Source organism: Hyperolius riggenbachi, chromosome 4 (assembly GCF_040937935.1).
Source record: "Hyperolius riggenbachi isolate aHypRig1 chromosome 4, aHypRig1.pri, whole genome shotgun sequence".
Taxonomy (NCBI): Eukaryota; Metazoa; Chordata; class Amphibia; order Anura; family Hyperoliidae; genus Hyperolius; species Hyperolius riggenbachi.
The window spans coordinates 400,581,918-400,594,190 of record NC_090649.1 but is presented as its reverse complement, the minus strand read 5'-3'; the positions used below and the strand labels follow the sequence as shown (position 1 = coordinate 400,594,190).

Here is a 12,273-nt window from a genome sequence, read left to right as displayed (position 1 = left end):
AAGCCTGCCTCTGTGTAATGTTTACAAACAACATGGCTGCTGTCATTGTATCACAGGAAGAAATATTCTTATTCTATTAAAGCTGTTTGCAGCTAGATTTGCTGTGTAAACGATCTAAACTTTAGATAAGATATATAGACAAGTTACTTGTTATAGTTAGTTTTTCATCTCGGATCCGCTTTAACTCTATCTTCTGCACCCCTCCCCGCACTCATACAGGTCCAGTTTCACATCTTATAAAAGTGTTCTCACTTGTCCCTACATGGCAGCTCCTTATATTCAAGTTCCTGTACTTGCATAATGATATAGTGCAATGGTTTAAGAACAGCTCTCAAGGGACAAAACATCTCATTTTAAATATATCTAAAATGAGTTATTTGGTAGAAAATGAAAGGGTTGATTTAAACATTACTGAGCTATATCAGAATAATAGCCACACACAGAATTAAATATGCTACACACAATAATGGCCTCTATTGCTGGCTTATATTTGATACTGAACTCAGTGGTGCAAGAAATTCAAAATGTAAATTTCCAAAGCACAAGACTGTCTCGCGGTTTTGCTCCCACCTATAACCAATATCCATAGAATGCAGAAGTCTAAAATGATTTGCATGAGGCATTGACATCTCAGATTACCCTTGTATACACTATGCAAATCACACTGCATAAAATATAAGACCTAGTTCATGTAAGACAATGCTGCAAAGAAGCGAGAAACAGCAATGATAACAAGTGTAGGTGAGCGACAAGAAGCCAGAATGACAGAAGATGGGATGTTCTTTACCTGTCTTAATGATAAAGTATGTTATAATACGAGAAGACATGGAAGCATCCATCCATATAACCTTCACATGACTTTGTCTCTGCTCGAGGAAGTTTAAACAAACCAATATCATTGAGTTAATAAAAATGTGATATTGCTCTGAATGAGAAGGATAGCACTGGCTCGTTAAGCACTAACAGGACTGCTCTGTAAAACAGGCATCTGCTATCTTGACTATTAGTGCTTTACTTTCTTACTACATGGCAAGCCTTTTTACCATTGTAATAGTGGTCTGACTTCCATTAATCATCATGGTCCTGATTCACAAAGCTTCTGCAAGACCTGAGAACACTGCCAAACTTAAGTGATCTAGGAACCCTGCCAGCGTCATGGCAAACCATAGTGAAGATTGATGAAAAAAAAAGTTGGCCAAACCGTAGTCATGTTACTGCAGCCACATGGGGGTACCTAGAATTTGTAATACTGTAAATTAGGATTATCTGGATTGCTACAAAATATTTCTCACCACAGATGCATGTAATTACACGACTGCTATTTTACAAATTTCTATGGTCTAAGTGAGGGTTACAAACATCTTACCTTTTTTTAAATCCAGACTACATTTTCTGGGTCGCTCAGATTACACAGTGTTCATCTATTTTAGATAACCTCAGTAAAACAGGCCCAATGTTTGTATAAAACGATGGTGGATTTACCGATACATAGTATGGGTGGATAATAATATTAGCTTAATGGAACCTTATTTAGTTTATAAAGGATATTAAACTGTTGGAACTGCCATCACTAGCCTCCCTTTCAATAAAATAAGCAGTCATTGCTGTCCTTTTGATAACTTCTGAGTCACTTACTGGCCTGGAACAAGAATTCAGCCAGTTAAGTCACAGTACAGTTAGCACACATGATCTGTACACCTAGATCTGAATCTGTTATTGTATTACAGGCTGTGGAAAAATGAACTAGTTACAAGTATTGTATATAGACATTTAGATTAGAAAACATGGGACTTAGCTTATACTCAGGACACCATAATCTTGTAATTTGATTTAGAGCTAAAATACCTGTATTGCTCCACCCCCTCCTTCCATCAATGACGAACAGTAAAAGCTGGTTAACCTCCTTGGCGGTAACCCCGTGTGTGACACGGGGTAAGCCGCCGGAGGGTGCCGCTCAGGCCCTGCTGGGCCGATTTTCATAACTTTTTTTTTGCTGGACGCAGCTAGCACTTTGCTAGCTGCGCCAGCACTCTGATCGCCGCCGGCCCCCGCCCGATCGCCGCTATCTGCTGCGGCGCGCGCCCCCCCCCCAGACCAATCAGTGCCAGGCAGCGCCGAGGGGTGGCCCGGGACTCCCAATGACGTCCCGACGTCAGTGACGTCGGTGACGTCATCCCGCCCCGTCGCCATGGCGCCCTCCAGGAACGGGATTTCCTGATCGGAGATCGCCGAAGGCGATCGAAGCGGGCGGGGGGATGCCGCTCAGCAGCGGCTATCATGTAGCGAGCCCTCGGCTCGCTACATGATAAAAAAATTTTTTTTTTTAAAAAAACTGCTGCGCTCCCTCCTGGCGGTATTTTTCATACCGCCAAGGAGGTTAAGACTGTATTGTACAGACAAGCAGCAGTGCTGCTCACTGTCTGGTGTAGTATCTTACAATTGCAAATTTAGTAAAATAAAGCAGAGTAAGAGTTGTTTACAATAAATCAATATGATAATAACATGTCTGTCATAATTCCCACAAATGCTGTAAAGCATGCCGCACACATCGGAATGAATCAGCTTCCAAACCCCTCCTCCTTTTCATGCACACACACACGCATACGCATGCATGCGCACGTGTCTATTTTCTTAGCAAATCACTGATCTGTAAAGCTTGATCAGTACTCTGTGAACTTGTAAACTCTGTGGACTTAAATGTAAAAGCACTAAGTGAGACATATATCAGGAGTAGAGATGATGAATGAGATGCAAATATTTCCACGTTCATGTTAGGATTATGTACATTTTTATGCATATATATGCAGCTTGAAAATGGACAAATCAAGTCCCACCAAGGATAAATTGATTGGTCTGTATTGAAGCTGCATATATTTGAATAATAATGTACATAATCTTGTAATGAACTCGGAAATATTTGCATCTCATTGATCATCCCTAACCAGCAGATCACAGGTATCACATAAGATGCCTGTTTTCCAGAGTCCGCATGAAGATCATTTTCGAGCAAAGGATTCAATGACCCCGTTTATCCCTGGTTATTGTTTGGCCCCTGTGGAGACTCAAGGCATAATGGAATAGCCCACCAGAGGCTAGGTTTAAATACCAGCCAAAACATTGTCTTCATGAAGCCTGTATGTGCATCTAAAGCTTGTGTGAGTTTTCTCTATGTGCTCCTGTTACTTATTCCCCACTAGCCTTTAGAAGAGGAGGACCATAAAATGTGGCAAATTATCAATATTATCAGACTATAGGCTCCTTTTTGGAACAGTAAGTGGTGGGAATCACTCAATAAACGTTGAAAAGCGCCATGAAGAAAATGTCAGCATAAACCACATTAGAAATAATAAAAATACATTCAGCCACCATGATTCTTGTCTGCTGAGAAGGGAGACTATACTTATTGTCCTTTATGAAATATATGTGTAACGGACCTGTAGCCTATTTTCTTCTAAATTACATTCAACTTGTGAATAAAAAATGTCCGCATTCTAAAGTAATACATGGCAGAATATATACATATAAGCAGCTGTACCTACAATGTATAAAAAGAAGTAAAATCGTCAAGAGTCCCGAAAGTGCTTTTCTTGAGTAAAACCTACTTGAGATTAACATTTCACAAGAGCCGCCTATTGAAAAATTGCTATGAAAAGAAGTCTATTAAGATGTTTATAATGTTAAATCAGTACTGTGAATAATTTATCACAAGGGGAAAATGCAATCTCCTGCCGAACACAGAGCTGATGATAAAAACAGATGCATGTTTTATGTGTTTGGACACTTAAATATTTTTCCTTCCACTGATTTAAAAAAATAATATTGAAATTTCTAGCTGGTGATTTGATATTTATGATGGATAGTGAAAATTGTTAAGTCAGGAAGTTTTTTTTTTTTTTTAAGACAACTGGATGTTGAATGCTTTTTTAATTTTTTTTTTAAATTTAATGCTTAAAAATATTTTTACTGCTACTTCAAAGCAGATTTCAGTTTGCATGGTTGCTTGGAGTTACAGAGCTCAGCAAGCTTGTGATGAACCAGAACTGCTAGGAGTGTGTAAGGGGCTAAACGGGACCAAAAAGCCCTCTTGCACACAGTTCTAAATCCTGTCTGCACCCTCAGTATCTGACATGCTACATGAATTGATCCTTGTACATCCTGATCCCACTCTCATATTCTTGCTCTGGTTGCTGCGGCTGCCTGAGTTCCTGCGTTTTGGGCAAGTTCTTCAAGGCTATATACTGTATATGACAACTAAAACAATCTTTTTGTTTGGTAAAAATGCATAGGTGACATTTAGCTGAGATTTGCAATACCAACAAATCTTCAATTGCAGTTAGTGTAATGTTAAACTAGGCAACTGTTACTGACCATGTACCACTACTAGTAAGCAGTAGCTTAACGGGCTTGCTTTGTAGCCAACTAAAAGTGACATATGTCATGACCCCAAGTGTACTGATCATATAGTAGCTAGTATAATGTAGGGACAAGATTTTATAAAGGTCTCATCCCAGACAAGCAGCATGTACAGAATCAGGCACTGCAGCTGCTCTCCTCTGAAAATCTCAAACAAAACAAATAATTATTTATGTTTGTGTCACTGATTATGGAACACTTTTAATTTGTCTTCTTAAAGTAAACTGAGCAGCTCTGTTCAAAAATGTATCAAATGAACATTCCCCTTAAAGGGTCACTTAAAGGAATACTATAGATCTATGCATTTATTTTTAAATGCTGTATGTTGTAGCACACATTAGGACAAGTACTAGGAGCAATTTGATTCCTCACACAGCTGTTCCTCTCAGCTGTAAAACCCTCCTCAGTTTTAGATACAAAATGTATCTAATACTGACCGCTCCCAGAGGGCTAGACCATGTCTCTGCACAGGGGAGTTGCAATCAACTCCTCAGTTTATAGTTTAGTTATCACCGTGCTGAAAGAATTTTATTGATATTGTGGTAAGGGGTTAAAGATTCTAGCAATGTGTGTTTATTATCTTTGCTTCTCTTGACTGATAAAGATACTAATAATGCTAATTGTAAACAGTGGCCTGCCCCTCTCAGCAGCTTGTAAAGTGGATGCAGCCTGGAGTGAATCATCATCACAAGCAGGCAGCCAGGGAACCAGTCTGAGTGTAAACACAGACTAGTGTTATAGCTAGTTATATTCCAGCAATATTACAGCTCATTTAGTTACCTGTTACCACCTCAGATCAGCGTATTTCTCCTCATGTCTTGCCTGCACTAGACTGGATCTTTGAGGTGAACAATATAAGCTTTGCTGCTCTTCACTGTACATCTTTAGTAATCCACCTCACCAGCCACACAACTGGCCCAATCCAAATCACCTTTTCTCCCAAGTTTTCTCATAGGTGATTTTTTTCACAATTTAACAAATAAAATGTCTGCTAAGCCACCAGTAAGCAAGAACAAATCAATTGCTTTTTGTACTTTTTAAAATGTGGATTGCTAAAACGTTATTTTAAACAGAAGATGAAAAATTATCTCCTAGGAGTAAAAACTTATGAGAAAAAGGTGAATTAAACAAGGCTATATATTGCAACATACGAGCATTATTTGACCGACTGGATAGAGTCATTGATTTGTGTTCCTCTGAATGGTCAACCAACCTCTCAGAGATTTTGAAATCGATCACATGATCAAATCTGTCACATGCTTCTCTGAGAATTCTCCTCAAGCAGAAATCTTTAAAATAAATTGTAGAAACCAAAACCCGGACTCCAGAGCAGTCCTGCAAGAAAGGCATTCTGATCTTTGTTCTAACAATATATTTGTTCTAATATGAAAGTATAAATATATGAATTATTCGGTGTCTTAAGATATAAAAGAAAGTTTTTTGAATTTCAGAAATCTAAAGCTCAAGGTTGGCTCCTCAAGTAAAGGATTTCTTTAGAAAATATACAGTACATTTGCGTATTTGAACAGAAATACAACGCACAATATCTTGTGTCCTTGTGGGAATACAATGCTTCACATCCAGATTCCTTTCTAATTAATTCACAATGCCAACCGCTTACCAGGTACTGATGTTCCCAAGGCGACAAACACGACCGCAGTAACGGAATCTTTCAAGCCAATAGTGCAGCCAAAATGAGAGGCCAAATCCCCAATGAACGCTGTCAGGACGCCAATCATTGAAATGGACACAATGAAGCAGGCCCAGCCATTCCAGTACTCTGTTGGCGGGACAAAGGCGAATAGAACTTTCCAGAAGACGGTCAGAAAATGCATCACGTAGTCGAAGCAGGATGGCAGTTTTTCTTCTCCACATTCATCGTCATCGTCATCTTCCCCTGTGAACAATACAAAGGAGCAAGACATGATTATTTACAAGCCAATAAATAATAACAGCTGATGGATTAGACCTAATTAGATGAAAAATATCCATCTTATGGACTATTGATAACATGCAGAGACAGGATCGCTGTGAACAATCCCAGCAGTGCATGAAACGTGTGAACATTATGTTTATTGGCAAATCTTCCAATGTAGCTCCATGTGTGGTAACTGTCCCGGTCCCCATACAAAACAAAAATACTTCCTGCGTGATTATAAACTTCATAGGCAGATTATACAGTGCATTAAAGAGAAACTCCAACCTAGAATTGAACTTTATCCCAATCAGTAGCTGATACCCCCTTTTACATGAAAAATATAATGCTTTTCATAAACAGACCATCAGGGGGCGCTGTATGACTGATTTTGTGCTGAAACCCCTCCCACAAGAAGCTCTGAGTACCGCGGTCCTCTGGGCAAACTGCCACAATGTAACAATGTTCACAGACAGGAATTAGCTGTTTACAGCTGTCTCTAACAGCCAAAACAGCTAGGAGCAGCTACATAACCTGCCCACAGTAACAATGTCACCATGTAATACATGTCAGAATGTGAATCTGGGAGAGGAAAGATTTTACAATGAGCAAACACTGACTAAATCATTTATACATAATTATGGGAAAAAATGAAGCACTTTGTTTTACTACATTATTTTCACTGGAGTTGCTCTTTAAGAAATATTATACCACTAAGGGGGTGATTTATAAACTGTGATTTATAAACTATAGTAATCTAGTTGTAAACACAAGAAGCCTACTACTATCAGTTAGGGCTGGTTCACAGAGTCTCGATTCGCCAATGCTAAATGCTTTTCTGCTACTGAGCACTTGGCATCGGTTGCCATTGCTGCGTTATGTAGGGGGATGTGAAATCGCAAATGCAACTTAAGCTTCAAGCTACATGCAGCATCATGGAAAATTGGATCAACCAATGGACTTGCGCAATGACCAGCAATCACTGGTAAACACATTGAGATTAACACTGCCATGCGGTGGATTCCAGCGCTTAACGACATGGAGACACTGGCTGCCATATGTCTGAACGTCTGAACTTAATGTTGTTAGTGCAGACTTTGCCAGCGCTGCTGTTTATAAAGATACGCTGGACCTATCCCTAGTGCTGCACTGCATCTTAAACATGGAATGGCGCTTCTGAGCACAGGCCCTGCTCACACGGTTGAATTATCTTATACCAACTGTGGTTGTTCTTTTAATAACAGGGCTGTATATTGTCCTGGTCTCTCATTGTTTAATCATCATGTGTCCCTTCAGCATCAAACTAGGGCTCGAGGGAAAAGAGAGAACACTAATTACAGGTTAGAGGCCATTGGTCATATTTCAGCCGCTATTAAGTAGCAAAAACATGCAACCTTCTTCTGTGTCATAGCAGACCATAGTGAGAATGACTAAATGGTAAGTGAAATAGCAGTTATACAATTGCAGTAATAGGCACACATGCAGTACAACAATTTCATGATAATTCAACCTTGTCTGGAGTTTACACCCAGTCTTTGTTGGTCCCCTGCCCAATGAGAGTGATTTTTGCCACAATCTTATTTTGGATAAGATCATGCATATCATAAGAAAAAAATAATATTTAATCAATCCACAGCAGTAAAGAATCCAACTTGTGAAGGTATCTAAACCACAACAATCAGCCATATCCTTAAAGGATACCCGAGGTGACGTGTGGCATGATGAGATAGACATGGATATGTACAGTGCCTCGCACACAAATAACTATGCTGAGTTCCTTTTTTCTTTCTCTGCCTGAAAGAGTTAAATATCAGGTATGTAAGTGGCGGACTCAGCCCTGACAGGAAGCGACTACAGTGTGACCCTCACTGATAAGAAATTCCAACTATAAAACACTTTCCTAGCAGAAAATGACTTCTGAGCGCAGAAAGAGATAAAAATGGTGAATAGTTCATAGGTTTTAGCTCTAGCATACTTCAATGAATGTGTCATTGAGCGAAAACAATAAAAACGTTAGAACTTAAAAAGTATATTTTAACATAAAATAAAACTGTGGAATATCTTAAAAAGTCATTTTTAGGAGATGGAAGATAGATACAATCATTTATTTAATTAGTTTATTTTCGCCTCGGGTGTCCTTTATGAAATCAGTAATGCAATTGTTTAGGACTTATTGAGCACACCACCTTCTTTTTTTTCCACACAATGTGATAGGAATAATCTGATCAAAAATATGATTGTTTTCCAAAAATTGCACTGTTAATGATAAGTTAAGCTAAGCTCATCTGTACTAACTAATGAGAGTTCTGCCTTCCACGCCTACAGTTTGCCATACACTAAACAATCCTTTTGAAAAAAAACAGAAGGAGCTGGTGTAATGTTTACTTTTCCCATCCTCCTCTTTGACAACATCATGCTTAGCAATAGACTAAGGACTTGCATTAAATTATTAAATAATAAGCTAAATCAGAGGAGATGTACTATAACTATCAGTCATTTATGAGCTTTAGAAATAGTTTCCCTGTAAACAGGTAACCATAAAACCATAGTGGTAAGCAACAAAAAAATAAAACCATAGCAGTAAGCAACAACACTTTGCTTAATTTTAGAAAATTCACAGTAATGCCACAGCAACTGCTTTGTAAACAGATCTAGCACGACTACCCCAAACTATATCTATAGAAAAGCCATCCTTCTATTTAAAGGACCAATATAGTGAGGAAGCAGTTGCTGTGGCATTACCATGAATTTTCAAAAATAGTGTAGTGGTTCTTTAAATATTTACTCTACTGTCAAGCGTCTTGACTGCAATTTAAAGCAAGCAGCATATAACACATGTCACATGTGCCGCCGATTATGCTATTGACCAACTATGACTGCTCTGCATATCATTCCAACAAAATAAAAGCTCTTAAACCAAAAGTAAACCCATTTCTAGGATTTATTGAACATATAAAATGCTGAAATGGCTTTTGATAATCGTCCAAACTAGGCTGGAGGAAGTTGTAGCCTTACAAGCATTTTGTGTTACTGGAATATTGCTGCTACGTACAGGAAATTTTAAGTGTTAAATCAACATTACACATCCGACTTACTGTATCTTCTACAATCACAGAAAGCCTTTGATGAGAGCATTGATTCTGGATAAATGCTTTGGTCTTTGGCCTGATGCTCTCATGATTCAAGCTGGCAACTCACAAATCTTAAAAAGGTCAATCCGCCCAAAATGATGTAGTGGGTGGAAACAAGTTAGTTGAATCCTAGTCAGTTCTGCACTGCCCCTCCTGCAGAAAGCACAGCTCTGTTCTGTCTACTGAGGACTTTCATATCTGTAAGGCCTCCTTTCCACAGACAGCTGAACTGTTCATTTATTGAGCAGTTCAGCTGCTCAGCTGCCTACCTGCCCAATTACATGAAGATCTTTATTGGGAATATCTGGATACCATAAACTGTAGGGCTCTTTCACATTAGGGCAGACTTTGTGCGTTAACGCAAACGGCAGCCGTTTGCGTTAACCAAGGTAAGATGAAAGTCCATAGACTTTCATTTTACCTTTCACACTCGACGCTGCGTTTCGATGCGTTGCGGTTCCAACGCACCCGGGTGCAGTTTTTCCTCCAACGCACCCGCGAGCCGGCGTTTTCCATCGGGTTTAATTACCAGCTACCGCCGCTGATTGCGTCGCACCGCAGATACCCGACGACACGCCGCAGGCAGACAGCGCGTGCAGGAGAACGGCTCCTGTTCGCATTGTCTGATGTGAAAGAGCCCTAAGGAGAAAATATGGAAATGGTCACAGAAGACTGTTTGTGGGGTCAATACCCATATGTCTCATATATTACTGGGTCACAAGCAAACATCAATGCTCCTCGTGCCCCATTCTCACACATCTTCCTAAGGGTGCATCCACATGCCCAACTGATGTTCCCCATCAGGAATCAAAAGTTGAGCCCTTGGGTGACATTGCTGGGATGGGCTGTGGGGATATTAAGCAATATACATAGCTTTTTCCTACACTAATGTCATAAAACACAAAACAGTAACATTTATAACAAGAATAATACATACAAACATGCCCACCATGTTCTACATTGCATGCCTCCAATAAGAGGTACAGCTCTCATGTTCAGTGCCACAGAATATGTTGTCACTTTATAAATCAATAATAATACTAATAATCTGCCATATGAAACACTTATAGCGCAACCACCATGCCTCCATCTAATATCACATTTCTCCTATAAAATGTTCAGCATTATACCCCCCAAATAACACGCACTTACGCAGCATCATATTTCCTATATGCAGACAGTTCCTTACTTACAAATGTCTCGCTTTACAATTTTTCATACATACAAACAAAATTGTGTCCATGTACAAAATATACATGACTGTTTTTCTAATGACTTATTAATGTTGTTACATGTTACAGTATTGTATAATCTGCACATAAAAAAACAACCAATAAACATTGTTTACACTATATGTCCAAATCCAAAATTGTCTGAAAGTAAATAATTTATCCACATTTCCTAATATATAACACAGGACTCAATGTACAAACAATTTCAATTTATAAACAATCTCCTGTAAAGTAACCTGTTTGTAAGTAGGGGACCGCCTGTATAATTTGCAACAATATACATGAAACTATCTTGTAACCTAAGAAAAGTGCAGCCTCAATGCCCCCAGGGAAGTAGTATAGTGCCATCATGTCCTCAAAGTGCTGACTGCCATATCAGTCTCTCACCCCGATCATAGTTGTTTAGCGTGCTGGGCAAATAGATACTTTGATATGAAGTGTTGATTTTACTACATATTATGTGAGTCACTGCATAATACTGTAGCCAGGGGCAAAACTAGAGTGGAGCAGCCCCTGAACATTTGGTGGAACAATCAGATTTTTTTTTTGGGGGGGGGGGGGGGGGGGGTGTCAAGAAATGAAACTATGCTGCTGACTATAACCAGCCTGTAGTTTATGTTCTTTCCATGCTGTGTTGCTGCTAAGTGTTAACATTATTTTTAGGTTAAAGAGTAACTGTCAGGGTGCAAAAGCTCATTTAAACCTCTATTCTCCTGTGTTAAACAGCTTAGAAGGAAGCCAAAAAGGCAATACTGAAGTTAAAAATCTCTCTTACTTTGATGTTTGCTGAACAGCAAGGCTCTTTATTCCCAAGCTCCTAAGGAGGCCGGCAGGACGCATAACAGATACTGCAAAGCATTTTGGGGCTGCTTCTTCTCCCCACTGCACTACCTTGGCCCTCCCCTTCATTTCCCTATCCCACCCTAAGGCTGCTTTCACAGTGGGAAGTTACAGGCTCATGTTACAGCAGCTTGTAACAGCAGCCTAACTCACAGCACTGAAAAATCAATGTGCTGTTCACAGGGCACATGTTCTGTTAGAGCAGGCTTTCTCAACCAGGGTTCTCTGGAACCCCAGGGTTCCTTCAGGACTCTGCAGGGGTTCCTTGGCATTTTCCCCCATCGTGGAGGAAGTATAATAGAGCACAATATTATAGGGGGTACTGGAAAAAGCGCTAAATTGGGGGTCAGAAAAATAATGAGCACATAAGAATGAGTGGCAGTGTAATAGGAGTTAGTGAACTTAACAGCCTCACCTAATTTTAAAGACCATACCTCTGGAAAAATAAATGCAGGGGTTCCTCGAGATTAAAAAAATTGTTTGCAGGGGTTCCTTAAGATCCAAAAGTTATTTGCAGGGTTCCTCCAGGGTAAAAAGGTTGATAATGGCTGCATTAGAGTATACTGCATGAGTCCGCTATTGTTCCTAGCCACATGGCTAATTAATATTCACTGCACAGTAGTGTTGTCTGGATCATGAACCATTAGGCTCTTTGATCCTGATCTTTTTTGTGAGTCGAATCATCAGGAAGCAGGGTAAGGGAGGATATTACATCACAATTGGCTTCATACAAGACAGACAA

The 12,273-nt window shown here is 39.5% G+C and overlaps 1 protein-coding gene across 12 annotated transcripts in view; it reads right to left on the bottom strand.

The window, feature by feature from the left end:
• SLC8A1 (solute carrier family 8 member A1) overlaps window positions 1–12,273 on the bottom strand; it is a 776,612-nt gene that overhangs the window by 157,452 nt on the left and 606,887 nt on the right. For all 12 annotated transcript variants that reach the window (XM_068232265.1, XM_068232264.1, XM_068232266.1 and 9 more), the window contains one exon: window positions 6,035–6,310. In XM_068232265.1, coding sequence (XP_068088366.1) covers window positions 6,035–6,310 — 276 coding nt within the window. The remainder of the gene's footprint in view (window positions 1–6,034; window positions 6,311–12,273) is intronic.